This window comes from Erpetoichthys calabaricus, chromosome 15 (genome assembly GCF_900747795.2).
Source record: "Erpetoichthys calabaricus chromosome 15, fErpCal1.3, whole genome shotgun sequence".
NCBI lineage: Eukaryota > Metazoa > Chordata > Cladistia > Polypteriformes > Polypteridae > Erpetoichthys > Erpetoichthys calabaricus.
The window spans coordinates 9370394-9393627 of record NC_041408.2 but is presented as its reverse complement, the minus strand read 5'-3'; the positions used below and the strand labels follow the sequence as shown (position 1 = coordinate 9393627).

Sequence of the window (23234 nt, the reverse complement as noted above, 5' to 3'; positions counted from 1 at the left end):
CTATGAGCTGCTTCACACGAAGAAGATATAAAGTATGAATACAAAGAGAATTATTCACTTTCAGTGTAGGCCATCAGTGGAATCCTTGGAGTTTTTCGATGTGATATTAATAACCCTCCATAATGTGTGGGACAAAAACACATTTTTTCTTAATTTCCAACTCTGCTCCAGTTTCACAGAAGTACTTCAGATGTGATTAAAGTGCACATTGCAGACTATCATGTGAGAGGATTTGCCCACATTTTGGTCTTGCCACACTTTTTCTACACAGTCCCCTCGTTTCAGGACAATTGGTGACCCAGGTGTTTGAGATTCCTCAGGAGGGTTTCTCACCTTCATAAGAAACCTCGGCCTGCTTCTACCCTTTGGTGTCTGTAGCTGCCATTGTTCAACAAGAAGACAAGAGCTGTGCCAACAGTGGCGTAGCAAGGTCTGGTGGCACCCGGTGCGGAGTTTAAACTTGTCACCCCCATGTCCACCAAAATATAAAATGAAATTTATTGAGAAAGCAATTTTTTTATTCAATTGGTTAAGTAAAGAGGGCATAATGTTAATTATTTTGAAAACAATTTTTTATGAATAAAAAAAAAAGTAAAATGCCTGTTTATTAATAAGCCACTTTAATGTACAATGTAAGAAATCTTTTTTCATAGTGATAGTACCCAGTGCATAACTTTATTATTATTATAATACAATTTAATGAAAACTCAATTGTTTACAAGTTTAGGCTCTAATCCAACAAACTGTACTTTAACATGATACTTAGAATCTCTTCTTTCTAACTTTTTGTTCTGCAAATTTTGAAATTGCATCATTAAAATCAATACCTTCAGCTACACTATTTTCAATTGACAAAATGTCTAAGCTAGAGAGTTGTGCTTGGTTCATAGTGGATCTGAGATCATTCTTAATTAGTTTGAGTTTCGAAAAACTCATCTCACATGATGCAACAGAAACACATAAAGTTCAGAAAAATCTTGATGCTCAAGAGAGATTGGGAACAGAGTCTAAAAGTTCATATTCAACCACAAACTCTAAGAATCTTAAGGAAGTCCAACCAAGAGACTCTTCTTTTGGAACTTTGGCGGCTTTTAGAAATCTTCTTAGGCGTGGAATTTCTGTAAGGATACCATCTGCAGAAAGCACGCCAGCAAGATTATGCCAAATCGTCAATTAACCAGAATTGTGACACATGATTTCGTTGTGTGTCCCGGCTCAAATATATAGTGGCCTTAAGATAGTGGGATGGGGAGGGAGATATTGTCCATTCACTCATAGAACGATCCTAAAGTAAAATGGTCGGTTCTAGAGCGGACAATACCTACCCACCCCACTGTCTAAAACGTTTCGCGCTGACTATATTATTATGATGTTCGGGTTAAAAATATCATCTTGTTGCACAGAACAACTTGGGGCAATGATATATTTGTGGCAGAGATGAGACAATGAGTCACAGGACCGGTTGTTTGTTTACTTGAGCACCAGCACAGTTTAAAAGAAACGAGACAGAACACCCGCGCACCACACAATAAAACTAAATCATTACAGCATCACATCGTTCACCTGCAATTTGCTGCAATTAGGGATTGTTAAAGCCCATGTAAATTATTTGACGTTATTTTATGTAACAAAAAGGCGCATTAATACAAAACCGGAAATATTTTGTAACCCCCTCAGAGCTGGTACCCGGTGAGGGCCGCACCCACCTTCCTACGCCACTATGTGCCAATGATAGTCAAAGAAGCCATTAGGAGGCTGAAAAACAAGAATAAAACCATTGTAGACATCGGTAAAACCATAGGAGGACCGAAATCAACTGTCTGGAATATCATGAAGAAGAAAGAACACACTGGTGGGCTCAGTAATCACGAAAGGACTGGTAGGCCAAGGAACACCACCACTGCTAAGGCCAGAAGAATCCTCACTCTGATAAGGAAAAAGCCCCAAACGCCTGTCCAACAGATCAGAAGCAGTCTTCAGGGGGCCGATGTGTGTGTGTCAGAGACGACTATCAGCAGAAGACTTCATGAACAGAAACACAGAGGAGGCCACAAGGAAAGATTCAGACCACTAGTTAGCCACAAAAGCAGGATGGCCAGATTACAGTTTGGGAAAAAGAACTTCAAAGAGCCTACAGAATTCTGGAAAAAGGTCTTGTGGACAGACGAGACAAAGATGAACCTCATCAGAGTGATGGCAAGCGCAAAGTGTGAAGACAACCAGGAACTGCCCAAGATCCAAAGCAGACCACCTCATCTGTTACACATGGCAGTGCTGGGGGTGTTACGGCTTGGGCATGTATGGCAGCCATAGGTCCTGGTACACTGCTTTTCACTGATGATGGCACAATGAATTCTGAGGTGTGTAGAAGCATCTAATCTGCTCAAGTTCAGTAAATGACGACAAACTCACTGGACGGCACTTCACCCTATAACAAGATAACGAGCCAAACAGACTGCTGAGGCCACACAGGAGATATCAAAGCTAAAAAATGGAAAATTCATGAATGGCCAATCCAGTCACCTGATTTAAATCCAGTTGTGCAGGCCTTTCAAATCAATGGCAGCTAGTGGTCTTTCAAATGGGAAGCACATTTTAGGCCTACATCATAAAATTACTCAATTAATTATTAATCACATCTGAAGTGTTTGATTTGTAATTGCAAACTGTGGAGCAGAGGTGGAAATAAAGGAAAAATGGGTCTTGGTCCCAAACATTATGGAGGGCATTGTGGATTTACTATAGAGGCAGGGAGTGTATTTTAAAAAATTTCCATGCTGCCAAAATACCAATGCCAGTAAATACGAAGTATACCACAGACAATAATTAAGAACGTCCTGAACAATCTAAAGACAACACTGAACTACAGTTTGATGTTAAAAAAAGTATAAAGTGCTACCTGCAGGCGCAAACAGAACTAATTATAAATACAAGATAGACAATGCTGAACTACAAGAAGCAATTTCCAAAGATGTTTTAACTGCTTACTCTGACACAATATTCACATCTTAAAGGAAATTAAATGCAAGAGAATATCATAAAAGTAACTGAACAATGAAGACACTTCAAATTGCAGATGCGTAATGAAAATCTAAATCTGATTTGTTGTTTGTTTTCTGGCAAAGATATTTCTTTTAAAGCAATCTACTTCATAATAAAACACTTAGGGGGTCTATGTGTCCAGTCCGTCTGCAATCTGATTGGCCAGTGTGGCTTTGGTGATGCAACGAGAGAGGAAGTGTGAGTGTGAGACGTATGAGGAGGAGTACAGATGCACACCGAGAGTGTCACCTTCAGAGACGGAAAGGAGGAGAGAAAGTAATGAGAGGATGCGTTCAATGAGGGAAGCACCGGTGAAGAGACACTCAGACACACACAAATACTGAGGAAAGTCGCTGAAGATACAAGCAGGGCAAGAGAGAAAATATTGGAAAAATATGTGCTATTACCTGTCTTCAACATGTACTCTGATGTTTCATAAAAGTACTACTTAAGGGATTTATTTATTAATTAATTAATTAGAGAGAAACATGTTTAAACTTTCATGGACACTTGGATACATACCAAAGTAAACAGGATTAGAAAATAATTGATTAATCAAACGAAGGCTTAATCCAAGATTAAACAAGGTGCAAATGTGATGTTCTTTTACCTTGTTATGGATTCTAAAAGGACATCCTGGTCAAGAAAGGAAAAAAAAAAGAAAAAGAAAGGAAGGTGTGTTCTGAAATTTCTGAACAGTAAAGGGAACGAGACCATGAAAGAAACAGGAGAAAGTACATGAGGAGGCACAAAAAGGGCAGAAGGTGGTTCTGGAATTGGCAAATAGGCTGTGGTACGGGCATTACAGGGCCGCTTCCTGCTGCGTTTTTGTAACAGTTCGTTGTGAATATCCTTGGCATTAAATTTAATTTTGTGTACTGTGCCACATCAAATAAAGTTAAGACGTCAACAAGGCGGGCGGGGGGGGGATGGGGGGGATCTGGATAGGGGTGATGTTCTAAACTACAACACAAATAATTCACTCTTCTTGTTTTAATACATTCCTGACGAGTGAATTCCATATACATGATTTACATTTACATTTACATCATTTAGCAGACGCTCTTAACCAGAGCGACTTACAACAGTGTTTGTTAGTTTTTCGCATACCCCTTGGGGTCAGAGCGCAGGGTCAGCCATTGTACAGCGCCCCTGGAGCAATTACAGGTTAAGGTCCTTGCTCAAGGGCCCAGCAGAGTAGGATCTCTTTTGGCAGTGACGGTGATTTGAACCGGCAACCTTCCGGATACCAGCGCAGATCCTTAGCCTCAGAGCCACCACTCCGCCCATAATGATAAACATTCTTGTCTCTGCTTTCTTTAAAGATTACATTAAAGTGCTTTGCCCACTTGTTTTCATGCATTTTTTTGTTTTTTTAAAATGGCATTGAGATTTTGGATTAAATAAAGCTGAAACAGTTGCTGGATTATTTTCCTTGGCATTTATGTAATTAAAAAAAAATCTACAGAAACCTCAATAGGTCTGAAAACACTTTTTACCTGTACACTTTACCACCATTCAGGGTCAAAGACATCTATCTAGTGCTTGTCCTGTCAGTCTGGGTGGGTCTCAAGAGGCCATACTGCTTGATCTGTCCAATAATGATTACTGTTTTACATTTAAAAAATATGTTACTATTATATCCACTGTGCCTTCAGAAAATATTCAGACCCCCTTCACTTTATTCCCATATAGTTAGTTTGCAGCCTTGTGCTAAAATCATGTACATTCACTGAAAACCCCAGAATGAGAAAGCAAAAACAGAATTTTAGGACTTTTCACAACTTTATTAAAAACAAGAAACTGGAATATCCCATTGGTAGACATGTTCAGACCTTTTTTCTCCAGTTCTTCGTTGAAGCCCCTTTAGTAGCAATACCAGTCTGGAGTCTTCTTGGGTTTGACTCGATAAGAAGCCCACACCCAAATTTGGAGATTTTCTGCCATTCTTCACTGCATATCCTCTTAAGCTCTATGCAAGGTTGGATGGAGACCAACCTGAAGTCTGGAACAACCGCACGTCTCCGTAGAATTGGATGCCTATTTTCAGGTCTCTCCATTTGGGTTCAACTGCTCAAGGACATTCCCAGAGTTGACCCTAATCCAATCTTGTGTTGTCATGTTGGAAGATGAACCTTTAGTACAGTCTGAGGTCCAGACCACCCTTGAGCAGGTCTTCATTAAGAACATCTCTGTACTTTGCTCTGTTCAGCTTTCCCTCAACCTTGTTTAGTTTCCTAGTCCTCTCACTGAAGAAGCAACCCCACATTATCATGCTGCCATCACCATGCTTCACTGATGGAATGATATTGCACAGGTGATGAGTGGTGCCTAGATTGCTTTAGACATGATGCTCAGAACTTGAGGCCAAACAGGTCAATCTTGGTTTCCTCTGACCAAAGAATCTTGTTTCTCATCAGTGGAGTGTCTTTTAGGTATTTGTTCGCAAAGCCCAAGCAAGTCAGAACACTCTGCCATAAACTACAGATCAGTGGAGTGTTGCAGTGGTGGTTGTGCTTCTGGAATTTTCTCCCATCTCCACATAGGTGCCATGGAGCTCAGCCAGAGTGACCATTGGGTTCATGGTTATCTCTCTTGCCGAAGCTTGCTTCAATTGCTCAATCTGGCCGGGAACCCAGCTCTAGGAAGAGTCGTGGTTGTTCTAAAACGTCTTCCATTTAAGAATTATGGAGGCTACTGTGCTCTTCAGAACCCTCAGTGCTGCAAAATATTCTTTGTAATTTTTCCCAGATCTGTGCCTCGACACAACCCTGTCTTTAAGCTCTGTAGGGCATTCCTTCAACCTCAAGCCTCGGTTTTTTGTTCAACTATGGGACCTTTTATATACGGGTGTGTGCCTTTCCTAATCCTGTGCAATCGATTGAATTGAATAGAATGGGATGCACCAGAGTCAAATTTCAAGTGCCAGAGCAAAGGGTCTGGATACTTATATAATAGGATATTTCCCCTCTTTCCTTTTTTGACAAATATTCCTAAAATCCAGATTTCATTTTGTCATTCTGGGGTATTGAGTGTTGCTTGATGTGGGGAAAAATGAATTTAAATGATTTTAGTGCAAGGCTGCAACATAACAAAATGTGAAAAAAGTGAAGGGTTCGGAATACTTCCTTTTTAAAATATATATAGACACACACACTCATACACACATTACGCTCATGTCTTTTGTTTATGATATTTTTACTCATTAATTAAAAAAACAAAACAAAAAAAAACGAGTAACCAAAAATGTTATTTAGTCACTTATTATAAAATGTAATGCATTATAAACACTGTGTTACATTTGTGTTACTTTTGTTTTTTCTTTTGTATTAAACTGCACGTTCGACTGGCTAGCATTGGTTATTAAACCCCATATAAAAATTTCATGAAACTGACCAGAAACTCATCCAAATGTGATCATCGTTTTGTTTTATAAATATGTTTAGTCATTTGTGTGCTGTGAAGTAAACAGCAGTATGAACACTGACCGCTGCGTCATCTGATCGCATAGTTTCATCATATCAATAGTAAATAGCTGGATGAAAACTACACTGACATTGTATTCATATGTTTCTCTTACTGGATTGTATGCTGCACACTCTTTTCCAAATGGCTGTGCGACTCTAACCCTGTAAAGGAGCAGCATACCAGCACATGTGCTTCTTGCCTTACACCCAGTGCTGCTGGGATAACAATACAGAGGTTTTTACTCCGATAACATAAGTATTGTGTTAGGTTACTTGTCACTTTAAGAAGTAATCAGACTACGTAATACAGGTTGCTTTTAACGTGTTATCCACAACACTTTTTCTAAGATTGAGCTGCTGTGCACTGTATATTCAGCTCATCAACATACGTTTAATGATTTCTGAAATACTGAGACATATTATTTCAACCAAAAGCTATATTGCGATTGCCCGAAAATTTGCCTCAGAAAATTGAAACTTTCTGGACACCTCCATCGTTTTCTACATGTGGAACCTGGAAGTGCATCCAAAGCATAGACATGCGTAGGCTAACAGAGTGCAATGGACATGTACAGACCATAAAATCCTTAAAGAGTAAGATTTTACATGGCCAAATGACCGGGATACAAGAGGAGAAGTCTACATGCGTTACGCTGCTTTCTCAGAGACTAATATCAAAGTTTCTGTAACCAGAATAAGGGCTTACATGGCATTTTAGAAACCGGGTTTATGTGATTAACCAGGGTACTAAATCAAATATAAACACACCTAATGTCAGTTTACATGGCTGGGAGTCACTGCAGTCTACCGCAGCTGCTCCAAATTCACCAAGATTACAAATACGAAGTCTGCAACTGAAAACTGCTGTAAAAGCTGGGTAGCATGACAGAGCTTTACTCATTACATTTTTGACATATGGACTGTTTCACATACATGAAGGTACAGCTAAACAAAACTGTGAATGATAGCCTACTTAGAAAATGTCTTTTCTGGTTACAGCAGTCTCAAATATGTCATCAAAGCTATCAATGTTTCTTCACAGATTATACGGCACATACTTAAAATGAGGCCCTGGGATTAATAATAGGTCTTGACAAATAAAATAAAGTTGCAAAATATGTGCTGTAAGAAAAAAAAATCATCAATAAATCTTTTTCATGAACTAATATGGAAGATGACACTGAACCAGAATGTATTCCTTAAAATTATATTTTAATATACACTTGTTTTATGAAGATTCTCTCTCTAATAGTTTAACAGCTTTATGAAGATAAATAATAATATATAATACATGAGAAGATGGGAAGCACCTGCTCCTCCCATACATTTTGTGTTTAACCAATACAGTCCTTAATCAAATCAGTATAATGGTGGCCTACTTTTAGATAAGCTATCCTGTAGATAGGAAATCTGCACAGTCTTGTTCCTTGGAGTTTTAACTCTCTTGATAAACATCCTAACAAAACTTGGACATTGACCCTGAGGTGTCAGTCCTACACAAACCCACCCATTTACTACACCTACCAGCAAACAATGATTTTATATAAAGAAAGCAGCAACATGAACTTTACAAATTGTATGCAAATACGGTGCATACACACTCAAGACGAGAAGCAGAACACAGCAGTATACAGTGCAGAAGTAGCATTTTCACTATCATTATTAAATCATTATTTTGAATGAATGCACTGAAAGTGATTTTGGATGTTCTGCATTTGTTAGCATTAAAGATTCCACTGAACAGAAGGGTGTTTGTTGGCCTTAATCCAATCATTTCAAGAGTATGGCTTGTGTTGTCTTTGGTCCCATGTTTTCTGGTGTAATTTTAAAAATTCTAGTGCATACTACCCAGTAAGTTAATGGCTTACATATTACATCTGTAATAAACAGAATACTTCTTGCAGCTTTTAGAAGCCCACATCAGTATATTAATGTCTATTGTCATTACAGTACTATACCTATCCATACCTCGCAGACATGTTTCCACCAACAAAAAAGAAAAGGTTTCTCTTACCCCAAATGTTTAATATTTGTAGATATCAACAAAATGGAAGTTTCTCTGTCTCTCTCTACTTTATAAAATGTTTTAAAAAATTGTGTGTAGACAGTTCTAAATCGACCATCACTCCAGGTCTTTGATTTTAACTGCTCATGAAGCTGCGGCAAACATCCTTCCACTTAACCCGCTTGAGCAGAGTAGGTTCACGTGGCAGCTGGCGCAATCATAGGATGCAAGGCCGTTAGACACCACCTGGACAGGGTGCCCTTTTTTATGTTAAAACAGGAACTGTCAAAATGCTTTCCATAATTTTCTCAGGTGGATGCTTTTATTCGCCTACCCAACATGCTCTCCAAATCTTTACTTCTTTTGCCGGCCCTTGTTCCTTGTCTTCATTCATAGCCCATGCTCTCTGCCTCTTACAACAGCATGATGTCATCTACGTGGTTGAAAAGTTCCACTCTGTCTGGCTCTTTGTGTCTGGTGGGGTCTCTTGTTGCAATGCCATAATGCACATATGTGCTGTGTAGATACCCTTGAAGTAATTAACACTTAGAACGTGTGATGTCTGTGTAGCCCATCACAGGGCAAACACCTAATCACGCACAGTCAGGCCAATTTAGCAATGTCAGTTCACCAAACCTGCATATCTGTGGACTGTGACAGGAAACTGGACCACCAACAGTATAAAGTATTACAATCTCTAATATTTGTCCTTGGTAATCAAGATAATATTCACTGTTCCCCCCCAAAAAAGGGGGGGGGGTAGAAAATGGGGGCTTGATTAATAGTGCAAAGATCTCCATTCATGAGGGCAAATAAACTTAAAAGGTTTTTCAATACACTTCATTATGATAAGCTATTTAAAGTTACCTCAAACTAGAACACATATTCTCTGTTTAAAAATACACAGGTCCCAGAACATCTAAGAGTTCTAACTGCACACTATATTTAAATGTGATATGCCGAAAATGTAATTGACTGTAAAACTAAACACATTGACATATTTCATTTCATTATAAAGGCTTAAAATAGATCAGCACTCACCTTTTTGTATTTGGCTTTGTTTAAATGCAAAGGATCATTTTTAAGCACATAAAGCTGTCTGCAGAAAAATCCATCCCAGAAAGCTAAAGGTTCTTCGACTTTGGCAAACACTGAACTTATTGTAAAGGAGAAATGCTACCAACAAAATTTCAAAAAGGAAATGAACTGACGTTTCCATATTTAAATAGCAACAGCTGTGATCTTTTTTCCCATATCTTTATGTGCTGTACACATTTCTTACATTTCAGTAGAGTAAGTTAAAAGCATCCCTGTAAACTGGTCAATAACGTAACTTAAGCTTAGGCACACAGCAGAGAGTGACAGAGATTAATTCTGTGTGAACGTGAAGCTTGTCTCCTTTACCTGCATGTAAATGGTCAGACCACAGGATAAAGCAGGGAACTGACAGCCTTATAATGTATGTCAGAAAGCAAAACTCCCAGCTAAATGTAAAAAAAAAACAGGGAATAAAGATGATGTACTCACCACCGTGCGAGGTCAGGGACTGCGGAGCAATCAGCTGAGTGCCAAATGAACTGGGAAGTCTTAGTTTGGAGTGTGGCGAGAGCAAAGATGGAGCAGGAAGCGAAACATTTGAGCTGACCTGTTAAAAGGGAAGGCAAATAAGAAACAAAGTGTAATTTCCTGGGTTACGGGCTGATGCAAGACAGGGAAAATGTAGCAGCTGCTTACTCTCAAAGGGACATTTTAAAGAAAAAGGTCAGTCATGAAATGAGCATCTCATATATTCAATTGAATGCCTAAATATTTTTCCTTTAATTACTCTGGAACACAATTGTTCTACAAAGAAAATCTGTTTTATCATTAACACCTCAAAATAGTGATTGTGATGTCACTAATAAAGTAAAGTAAAGCTGTGGTTCATTGCTGGAAGTAAAATGACAGACTAATGTAATCCAATTAATACAATTATCTTTTCTTAAATAACACAAAGTAAACTAGGAAATGGAAATGAATAAATAACAATTATCATTCTTTACATATTCGGAAAGTCTTCAGCCCCCTGCACTTTCTACACACTTACAGCGTTGTAGATTTAATCTTCAAATGGACAAACCTGCCATTTTTTCCCTTAAATCTACACTCAATAATTAAAAATGACAAAGTGAAAACACTTCAGAAAAACTAGAAAGGGACAAAAGGAGGAGTGGCATCATAACAACATGCAGGCGTTCCTTCAGCCTTGAGCAGTTCTAAAGACAAGAAAAATAGGCTTCAAGTGCTCAAAATGTTTAGGTGACTGCACATGGCCATAATACTACTACTACTACAACATCATACGACTTTATTGTGTTGTTTTCTATGATACAAAATATATAGCAGTCTTTCAGTTTCTTAAATGTAATTAATTTGTGAACAGAAGCAGTACTTTTCATTTTGTTTCATCAGTATGAATTACTGCATTTTCCCTTGTTATTTTTTTTTAACTAATCACTTAAAACTCATGTGTTTCAAATTTATAGCAAAATCAGAAAGTCGTCAGACCCGTTCACTTTCTCCACACTTTGTGTTGTAGATTCCATTTTTAATGGATAAAGTTTACATTTTTTCCCCATCAATCTACACTCAAAAACCCATAATGACAAAGTGAAAACCTGTCTTCAGAAAGATTTGCAAATTTATTCAAAATCAAAATCTGCAGTCTCTCAGATTTAGATTCATTCAGACTCTTTGCTGTTGCCCTCCAAATGATGCTCAGGTGCCTCCCATTTGCTTTACTTATCCCTGAAACGTTCCTAGATAGTGGAAGTCCACCTGTGGCAAACTAATAATAATAATAATCCATTACATTTATATAGCACTATTCTCATTACTCAAAGTGCTTTGCACAGTGAGTGAGGAGCCACTTCAACTACCACTGATGGGCAGCATCCACCTGGATGATGCGACGGCCGCCATTTTGTACCAGTACACTCATCACACATTAGCCGTTAGGTGGTGAAGTGGTGAGAGACAGAGATAGCCAATTAGAGACAGGGGATGATTAAGGGGCCAGAATGACCAGACCGTGGTGGACAATTTGGCCAAAATATCAGGGTACACCCTTCCACTTTATGAAGGATGCTCAGGGATCTTTAATGATCACAGAGAGTCAGGACCTCGGTTTTATGTCTCATCCGAAGGACAGCGCCATTTTACTGCACAGTATTCCTGTCACTACACTGGGGCATTCAGATCCACAATCAGACCACAGGGTAGATGCCCTCTGCAGGCCTCACCAACACCTTTTCTAGCAATAACCAAGCTTTTTCCTGGTTGATCTCCTATCCAAGTACTGGCTGGGTCTGAACATGCTTAGCTTCAGGTGGATGACCTGTTCTATAGGGCAAGTGGTACGGCTGCTGACTGCAACTAAATTGATTGGACATAATTTAAAAAGGCACACATGTACCTGCATACAGAAGGCCTCACAATTAATACAGCATGGAGACAGACCAAGCCATGGCATCCAAGGAACTCTACGTAGACCTGTGCAATCAAATTGTGGTGAAGAAGAGATCTGCATAAAAGGGAATAATACCATTTCCAAAGCTTTGAGGGTTTTCAGGAGTGCAGTGACCTCAATAACTGTGAAAAGGAAGAAGATTGGAACCAGCAGGACCCTTCCTAAATTTGGCTGTTCTGCCAAATAAGTAATGGGGCAAGAAGGGCCTTGGACAGGGAGGTGACCAAGAACCCAATGGTCACTTTAACAGTGAAGTCTTCTGCTAAGATGGGAGAACCTGTCAGGAGGATGACCATCTCAGCAGCACTCCATCAATCAGGTGTTTATGGTACCGTGGCTAATTCATAATTGGAGTTTGACAAACAGCATTTACAGGACTCTGAGAGAAGGAGGAAAAATATTCTCTGTTTTGATGAGACAAAAAATGAACTTTTAGGGCAGACCTCCAAGCACTATATCTGCCAAAAACCAGGTTCTGCTCATCACTTGCCTAATACCATCACTACAGTTAAGCGTAGTGGTTGTAGCATCATGCTATGTGGGCAATTCTCAGTATCATGGACAGGGAGACTGGTCAGAATTGAGGGAAGGACAAATGCAGCCAAATACAGAAATGTCCTCAGACTGGGTTGACAGTTCACCATTCAACATGGCAATGGCCCAAAGCGTAAAGCCAAGACAATGCTGGAATGGCCGCAGGAGAAGTCTTTGACTGTCCTAGAGTGGATCAGCCAAAGCCCAGACGTAAAACCCGTAGAGTTTAGTGGATATTTTGGGTTTGGCGTGGCACCGTAAGCAAAATGACCATTGTACAGTGCAACAGTGAATCTGGTCCATATGTGTACTGGTTCAGTATTTAGTAATTAGTATAATCCATACTTGTATTTTAACTGAGAATTGTGCACAGCACACTGCGCCTGCTCTCAATGAAGAGTGCTGTACAAGAAATAAGTTGCATTGCATTTGTGAAGCCTTTCTTCAGTATTCAAGTGTCTAAAAATCTCTTCACCGGCGCTCGCTTTCTCAAGCATGTTAATGTAAAGCCTGCTTCTCAGACTCTAATTATTTTTGAGGCGCCCTTCTCGCCTCCTGCCAACTTCTATACTTTCCGTCTTTGAAGGTGACCCTTTCTGCGTGCGCCTTTACTCCTCCTCTTACGTTTCACACTTGCACTTCCTCTTTCGTCACGTCAAAGTTAAATTGACCACTCACGTTGCACTGAGGGAATGGACACACAGACCTTAGTGTTTTATTATAGCATACACAGATAAATTAATTAAATATTATTCTAATTTCTGTTAAGAATATGCGAAGTTGTGAGAAAATTGGAACACCAAATAATCTTATGTCGATTGCAAAAAATGAACTAGAAAATGATGATTAGGAATTTATTTAAAGTCAGGTCTATAAAATATTTGGACAGTGACAGTTTTCATAATTTTGGCTCTGCACACCACCACAATGGATTTGAAACAAAGTAATCAAGATGTAACTGAAGTATAGACTTTAACAAAAATATTGCATAAGACATTTTTAAGGGGCTCAAAACTTACTAACTAACTAACTGGACATAACAATGAATCTAATGATCATTTTCAATATTTAGTTGAAAATCCTTTACAGTCAATGGCTGCCTGAAGTCTGGATGCCATGGCCATCTCCAAGTGTTAGGTTTCCACCCTACTGATGCTTTACCAGGCTTTTACTGCAGCTGTCTTCAGGTACTGCTTGTTTGTTGGGTTTTCTGCCAGAGTGTTGTCTTCAGCAAGTCAAATGCATGTTCGGCTGGTTGCAGTCAATTGATTGACTCTGCCTTTGAATATCCCACTTCTTTGCCTTGAAAAGCACTTGGTTTGTTTTCATAGTATGTTTTGGCTCATTGTCTATCTGTACTGTGAAGTGTTGTCCTATCAGTTCTGCAGCATTTGTCTGAATCTGAGCTGATGGTATAGCTCTGTACACTTTAGAATTCATTCTTCCACTTCTGTCTGCAGTCATATCATCAACACACACCAGTGACCCACTTCCACTGGCAGTCAGCAATGCCTATGCCATAACAGCAGGATGAGCAGTTTCTTCTCTTCTCCATACTCTTTTCTTTCCATCATTCTGGCACATATTGATTTTCGTTTCCTTTGTCCAAAGAAAATTGTTCCAAAACTGGGCAGGCTTTTAAAAATGTTTTCTTACAAAGTCTAATCTGTCCTTCCTATGCTTGAGGGTTACCATTGGTTTGCACTTTTGTGGTAAACCCTCCGTCTTTACTTCTCTGAAGTCTTCTCTTGATTGTGGACTTTGGCAATGATAGGTCCACCTTCCTGAGAGCGTTCTTGGTTTAGCTAAATGTTAATAACAATAATAATAATAATTCTTTGCATTTATATAGCACTTTTCTCACTACTCAAAGCGCTCAGCAATTGCAGGTTAAGGGCCTTGCTCAAGGGTCCAACAGAGCAGACTCTCTATTGGCATTTACGGGATTCGAACCGGCAATCTTCCGATTGGCAGTGTAAATCCCTAGCGTCAGAGCCACCACTTCGCTGTTGTGAAGCGATTCTTCTTCACCAAGGACAGAATTCTGCAATCCTTCAGAATAGTTGCCTTCTGTGCTTTTCCAGACCTTCTGGTATTTACCAGTGTGTTCCTTCTTTTTAAGAAATGTACCAGATGGTTGATTTGACCACTCGTGGCATTTCTGCTGTCTCTCTAAAGGGTTTGTTTCATTTTCCAAGCCTAATGATGGACTGTTTCTATTTGCATGAACAGCTCTTTGGACTTCATATTTAGAGTTCACAATGACAGAGCTTCCAAATGCAAATTCCATACTTGGAATTAATTTCAGACCTTCTGCCTGCTTAATAGTTAATGAAATAATGAGGGAACTTCTCCCACTTGGCTATGGAACAGCTTGTCAGTCAAATGTCCATATACTTTTAGGGCCCCTGGATATTGAGGGGGCTATGGAGAAAAATGGCTGACATTCCTAAATGGCTCATATGATATTTTTGGTAGACACCGTAATTTAAAGCTGAAAGCATACACTTCAATCACATCATGATTGCTTTATTTCAAATCTGTTGTGGCAGCGTACAGAGACAAAATTATGAAAATTGTGTCACTGTCCAAATACTTATAGGCTAGATTGCACTATACCTTCAGCTAAACTTAAACCATGAAATCTTCTCCAATTTCTCTATTCCCTTTTTAAAGGGACTTATTAAGAGAGAAAAAAAAGCAATGCATCATCGTCATAAAGCAATACTTTGTGTTCAGATTCATCCTTCGCATTTATCTGAATGAACGAGAAACAATTTAACCTAAACTGTGAAAAGAATTGTATAACCTCCTGTATGAGTTAATACAACAACATTCACAAAATAACTTTACCCAAATCGGGGTGGTGGGGAGCCACAGCCTATTCCAGCAGCACTGCACATATGGCAAGAAACAATCCAGAAAAAAAAACATTAAATTCACTCTGCTATATGCCAGTCCTTCATCAATCGTGTCTTTAGTTATCATTCTCTTTAAAGTAAAGACAGCATCAGCTGCAAGCTGCGTAATTACTGAATCCCTCCAGACATCTGCTGGTTTTTTTTTTGCATTTCTTACTGATCTCTTCTTTGTATACTTTGGTTGACAAGGGGGGTTTTGACTGTGACTGCTAGATAATATATGCAAGTGTGAGTTTATTTATACTGTGGTATTGATACTTTGTAATCAATAAAATATATACTTAAAAATGAGTGCTAAATTATGGTAACATTTAAAGATAAGAGCACATGCAAAAATATTCAAAAATTGAAGAGGTTTGGGGTTATGAATTAATGCACTCAAAATGATGAAAAGGGTCTAAAAAAGATCCATAAGCCAGACCAGCAATAGGCCTCACCCCAAACAGCCTGACCTCAAACTGTAGCAGTAGGCTTTAGCCTACACAGGCCCAAAAAAGGAATAAGGCTTCAATAATTCAACAATAACTTGCTGTTATTGTCCCATAAAACATTAAAGCTAAAATGGTAACCAAAAACCTCTGGCAAAAGAGACAAATCCAACAAGGCGTCTTTATAAATGAAAAATGTATTCTAAGTACGCCAAAGCACAACAAACAATGGCAAAAAACTTAAAAGGCATACCTAAAAAGGCAACTCGCAGCCAGGGGAGCCACTGCATGTCTGGGCCCAGGACAGAACTGTACTAATAGGTCCTGCCTCATCCGCTTTACGTATTAGCCATTTCACAGCACCACTGGTAACCGAACATTACCAAAGTGTAATTTCTAACATTAACAACCAAATGCAAAACATTTTGAACACCTATTATGTAACATCTCAACTCAGATGTAAAACATTACCAGTATGAATTTTTATTTTATTTTATTTCTCTCCCCCCATATTTCAACCCAAACGCAAAAGATTATCAGCTCATTTTTTAATACTGCAAACCAAAAGCAATAAAATATCATGTAAAAAAATCTACTAAATGATTAACTTTTACACAATCCACCTCCCAGCTTTCACAGTTGTGAAGTCATTATTAACATTCACAAAATTCACTTGATGTGCAAGCTCCCTTTCAATGGAAAAGACAATTCAGTCTTCCTTGGTATGAATTTCAGCCTACGATCTTGAGAAGGACTGCTCAGTCAGCCACTGTGGATAGAAATGAAATCTGGCTGAAGTGGGAGGCTGCTTTTGTCCTGTGGTGGGCAGTAGAGCACTACATGCAAGGAGTGGGTTTGTTTTATGCCCTGCTTGATTCAATTCATTATGCATTCCTGTCTTCTGTAGCCCCATGCAGTTGTTGCCGTTTCTGCTCTTGCCCATATTGTAACTGATGGTGCAGTTACAAAACTACTGAATTTCTGCATCCTGGGCCCTCAACAAGCCCATTTATCCACCCTGTCTGTACTCCTACCCAGCAAACAATTCCAAGTCCATAATATCGAAACTTAAAAAGCAGAAGTAACAAATCCAAAACCAGAAAACACTCCTCAATGAAAAAAGACACTCCTTGAATAACAACGAACCACTACAGGATCTGCTCCCCAGCCTCACGATATAACGGCTCAGGGCAGTCCTTCAGTCATGATGTCAGAGTGGCCCCATCTCTTGGAGTTCCACCCACAAAACACAAGCAACGCAGGTGGACACATCAATACCTGAAAAATAATACATCACAACAAACAAAGACGATACTGAAAAGAAAAACAAACATAAGCCAGCAAACACACCCTGGATGAAACCTGACGCTTAGTTTAGTTGTTAGGTATTTGGTACAAAACAATCAAATAATATAATAAGGAGAAAGGATCTACAAAAATCTCTCATTTGCATTTCAGCGCACATAAAATTTTACCACTTTTTACGAATTCTATATTAAGGATTACTAGTAGGGATGCGCCGATACCGAAACGGGTATCTGGTATCGTCCTCGATTCCACATTTTCTAAAGTACTCGTACTCGTTAAAAGTCCCCCGATACCGGGGACCGATACCACGGTCTGAGAAATGTCTATGTTTGAGCGGCGTGTAAGGGGTTAACCACAGGCGCCGAGTGCCCGCCCCCAGGCCCCGGCTGCAGCTCAGAGCGGGGAGAAGGCGAGGCGAGACATGTCAGCCGTGTGGAACTATTTCAAAGTGAATGAAGACGACAAAACAAAGGCGGACTGCAAATTGTGCTCAGCGAAATTGTCCAGAGGAGGCTCAAAAGGTAGCGCATTTAACACAAGTAATTTAATCAAGCACCTAAAATCCCAACACGACAACGAGTACAAAGAGTTTACCCACGCTTCTAAACCAACACAACCCATGCTGCAGCAAACTCTTGCAAGACGAGAGAAAATGTCCAGAGACAATCCACGTGCTGTGAAAATAACACAGGCAATTATCGAGTACATTGCATTGAGTGACCAGCCACTCTCGGAGGTAGAAAATGTGGGATTCCTGCGTCTCCTCCATGTTCTGGAGCCCAGATATGATGTCCCAAGCCGCCGCTACATGACTGACACGGAGCTGCCTAAACTACACGACTCCGTGAAAAAACATATCCACAGCCTACTGCAAGCCTCCTCTGCGTTTAATTTCACCACGGATATTTGGACAAGCAGTGTTAGCCCCGCGTCGCTAATTAGCCTAACCTCCCAGTGGATAGACGAGAGTTTCTTGTTTTTTTTGTTAAATTATATGACTAAAGCTGTTACCTATAAATTTAAATCATGTTTTTATTAAGTACTCGGTATCAGCAAGTACTCGGTATCGGCGAGTACTGAAATGCAAGTACTCGTACTCGTTTTCCAAAAAAGTGGTATCGGTGCATCCCTAATTACTAGGTTTCTTTATTAATACTAAAGGTCATGTCACATTAGACGACTTTTCCACAGATTTTCAGTCATAGCCTCCACTTACATAATCTTACAGAGTCAGAAGTAGTCGGTGGCATGCTCCTGTTAAGGTAGGACATACCCAGTGACTTACTCCCAACTTGTCTGCAGCTCACCCTGACGAAATCCAACAGGTTTGATTTTGTCGCTAGTCATAGTGGTGGGCTCTGTGTGCATAAGCGCTGACAGCCAATGAAATACAATGCACATAATGCAGTGTTGAGGAATAAGGAACACAGGTGTTTTGAACTTTACAAACACATAAAAAGCATTTCTGTCCAATATCTTATGTTTTACATACTAAAGTAGAATGGGGGGAGGAAAAAAAAAACAGAAAAGGGGAGAAATTACGAATGAACTTGCCGAACCTGTTAATCCTTTTGTACAGCACTGGACCCATCAGGAAGCACACTATCAGAAACTGGGGTGAGCATAACTGTGTTGGAAAGTCAGCATGCAGCCACTAAATTTAAAATTCCCAGTGATTTTCAGTTGTGTAAACTGACATGGACGAGATCAGCAACTGTAGCTGGCAAGTCCGATATACCCTACCATTAGAAGTCACCACATTTGACATCAGCTTAAGATTTGCAGAATGAAGGCTTTTGGGTGCCCATGCATATCGGAATAAATAATATTTTTAAATGTAAATGAATGCTTTCATGTACCCTTTATTAGGAGCATTTCTTCTACAGATGCATTTTGTAGATAAAAATGGCACAACCGTTTTTGCAATAACAGCTTGTAGTGTTTTAAAATTAAAGGTTAATTGGTGACTTTTGTTTTATGTATCTACAGTCTCAACTGTGCTCTTGAGTTTTAAAAACATAAAAGAATGTCCCTTCAAAAATGAAACAAAAAAAAAAATACCCACAAGTGACAAGGCTGGCAAGGGTTACTAAGGGGCAGGCACATATTTCAGGAGGGAACTGGGACCACCCTCTGCTGGCCTAAGTGTAAAGTTCATTTTATTTTGTGGTTATCAACATTGCTTAATAAAAACAAAACAAAAAATTAATCCGTTCCATGGAACCAAAAAAAGACCATTAAATTGTAAAGGCTTCCCTTTTCATGTCTATCTCAGTGTGCAACCTATTCCTTTTAAAATAAAAAATCATGTAGTTTAGTTTGTAGGGAAATGAAACTAACGTCTGTCATAAAAAACTTACACAAATAAATACAAAGGCATGCATATAGTGAAATAATAAAAAAATAACAGTATTAACAGTAAATCCTCAACATTTACCTTTTGTTTACAAATAATCCAGATGGTATGAAATGTGCCTCATTTAATAAAAAATAAATGAAAATAGGCAATTGATTCTGCCGCCTCACAGCAGCCAAAAATGGCGTCCGACTCCCAGTTCATTCAGTGCTAGTGAGGAGTTCACACCTTCTTTCCAAGCACCCTTGGATTTTCTCCAGATAGCTTGGTCTCCTCTCACATATGCATATTAGGCTATCTGGCACCCGGCCTGGCATGAGCAAATGTGGGTGTGACAGCACACTATAAAATGGTCGGACTTGTGACTCAAAATGCTGGCATAAGCCTTAGCCCTCTGATCTTGTCATGTAAAATAGATGCTCAGAAAATGGATGATGATAATAAGAATAATAAAGTAGGCATACAAACAATACAGAAACTTACACACAGGATTTATTGGCTGTAGAAAAGCATATGATATTGTCCCACACACGTGGCTAGTCCAAAAATTACACTTTTGCAAGATGCACCCCATACTTATACACAAACACTACTGGGACAAGAACATTACTTGTATGTACAAGCAACACATCACTACACACAGACTGAAAACAGATAAGATGAGGCATCTTCCAGGGAGACCCGCTTACCCTTCTCTTGCGCTTCGTCACGCCTAACCCATCATCAAACAGATTCAACAACACAAAATATGGACACAAAGTCAAAAACCAAAACTAACAGTTCACCATATCACATCTATTCTCTATGGACCATGGCTGGTCCTGGACTCTAGGAGTCCTCTTGCGGTAAGACCACCTGGACCCACTGTAATTTTCCTAATGAACAAAGATTAGGATGGAAGATGTAATTATTGGTCTGCTCCACAAACATACTCTCACCTGGACAAAGCGGGCAGCACTGTGAGGATTCTGTTTTTTTTTTTTTTAATTATTATTATTATTATTATTTCTCCATTGCATTCAAAACCATCCAGCCATCCCTGTTAAGAGGTTAGCTCAGAGATATGCAGGTGGATAAGCCTGTGGTGTCCTAGATTTGGGTAATATCTGTCAGGAAGACCACCATTTGTGAGACTCAAGGACTGTGTGAGCAACACTGGAGCACCACAAAGAACAGGCCTGTCTACTTTTCTCTTCACTCTATACACCATCGACTATAAATATAACAGCAGGTCATGTCACTTGCAGAAACTGTCAGCTGACTCAGTGCCTATGGGGTGTATTAATAAGGAGGATGAGACAGAGGAGTGGAGCCAGGTAGAGAACTTTGAGAATTGTCTGCAACTTAACATCAGGAAAACCAAGAAACTGGTTATTGACTTTCACCGCACCAAAGCGCCTCACTATTCAGGGTGTAGAGGTGGTGCACTCCTAGAAGTACATGAGGGTCCACATCAATGACAGGTCGGAATGGTCTCATAACACAGAGGAACTATATAAGAAAGGGCTGTGTTTCTTTAATGTGGGTAGTGACATCCTTCACATCTTCTACAACTTTGTGATGGTCAGTGTGATTTTTCTATGCCGTGGTATGTTAGGCTGGTAACACCACTGAATCAAGCTAATTAAAATGGCAGGTTCAGTTATCGGGCAATCTCTGGACACCCTAGAGGTCATAGCAAAGGAGAGAATGAAAACAAAACTGAGTGCCATAATGAACAATACTGCATATCCTCTCTGTGACACAGAAACACTAAGGACTTGTAGCCAATGAATTATTCATCAGAAGTCTGTCAAGAAACATAGCCGGAACTCCTTTATATCAGCAGCAATACATCTGTATTGTGCCTCACTGGCACCGACTAATCAAACTCATGTCCATGTACAACACTACCATTGCTGGGTTGAGTGATCACATCGAGTTTGGCAAATCAAGAAAAAGTACTTGTCAGTGCGGCCTGTCGACCAATCTGCAATGAAGTGGAGACTCAAGACAAAGAAGATCAACTTGTTGAAAAAAGCCACTTCACATCCAATACTACCATAGGCTTTACAGACCATCGGAGGACAAAGTTGCAAAAGTGGCATGGCTGAACAGCCCCAGTCTCGAAAGCCTATTCTCATTGCATCTGAGGACCAGGCCCTCAACAGGAGGTACCACCAGAGCAGCAACTTAAGGCAGCAGGATCAAAGCAAGTGCAGAAATTGTAGCAAGGCTAAGGAGACGATTAACCACATCATTGCTGGATGTACCATGCTGGCTTCTAATGAATGTATAAACCAGCACAACAAGGTTGCTAGCTATCTGCACTGGTTGATCTATGGTGCACTAGGTGGACAATTCCCCGAGAAATTATACCAGGACCTGCTGGAGGCTGTAGTCACCACTGCAGACACTACCATCATTGGGACATGCCAGTGCAAGCCGATTGTACCATTCCAGTTCACCATCCTGATATAATCGTCCATCACAAAATGAAGCAATGCCTGCTGATCAATGTAGCCGTAGCAGATGACAATGACATCTTACACAAAGAAACTGAAAATCAAACCATATATAAAGACCTGGAGATCAAGATCAATAAGCTGTGGGGCACTAAGATTAGAGCTGTGTTGCTGTTGGTCAGGGCTCTGACTTAAACCTGATTGGGACGGATATCACAGCAGCTGCCCGAAATTTGTCGTCATAAATTAATAATAATAATTTGTATTTATGTAGCACCTATTGCATGTCCACAGTGCTACAATTATGGATTTTTTTTTTTTTAAACCAAGCAAAAGTTATACTTGACAATATTAACAAACTGTAGATATAAATATGTATTACATGGGGTTGTGTGAATCAAGAATGGAGTAAACAAATAGTCTAGTGAGGAACATAAATTATTTTACTACAAGCCTGGCCCGGACATTTTTACAACTTCCTCAAATAACTCTGTTTCAAACCCTCTGATGAATGAAATGAAGCAATCACAGTTTCAAAAATATAGTTTGTGGAAAAAATATTGCGTTAAGAAATGGAGGTGTGGGGGGTGGTAATCTAGTTTCACAACAGAGGCAGCAAAATAAAAAGACAAACTGACCACAACTCTCCCTGTTTACCACAGCTCCCAGCATTAAGCAACAAGAAAGTAAGTACAATGAACCCTTAATAACAATAAAAGGGAACAAACTAGTGAAAATACCTAATCCGTGCCAAATGCTACTTTGCATTCATTTTCTTAAACATTCCAATCCCAGGCAAATTATGTAAATTTCTAGAAATTTTTTTGAAACAAAATTTTCATAATACAACAATCATTAAATTTTAAAAGGAAAAAAAATGGAGATAGGCATAGCTTACAAGCATACAGGCAGCACACTTGCGGATTTTTCTTCAAACACAAACTTAGTGTCCAATCCTATGGAGGATATTTGCATAAATCATTTGCAAGCCAAATAGCTCACTGTTTCACATCACTTATCAATTCATCACGGTTCACTTTGTAGCTCAGGCTATCTGCCTTCAGGGCATTCCTCATTCAAATAAGGCGTCTTTTTTTTTTTTTTTTTTTAAGTACATTCCTAGATTTAAACAAAAGCTTCTACAGCTAAACAGATAGGAAAAAAGTGCTGATCCCTAATATTTATTTTTATATGTTTTTAGTGGTTGCAAAGAGTGACAAG

The 23234-nt window shown here is 39.4% G+C and overlaps 1 protein-coding gene across 2 annotated transcripts in view; it reads right to left on the bottom strand.

The window, feature by feature from the left end:
• ahi1 (Abelson helper integration site 1) overlaps nt 1-23234 on the bottom strand; it is a 225479-nt gene that overhangs the window by 107760 nt on the left and 94485 nt on the right. For both annotated transcript variants that reach the window (XM_051919275.1, XM_051919274.1), the window contains exon 21: nt 10042-10159. In XM_051919275.1, the coding sequence (XP_051775235.1) occupies nt 10042-10159 (118 nt within the window). The remainder of the gene's footprint in view (nt 1-10041; nt 10160-23234) is intronic.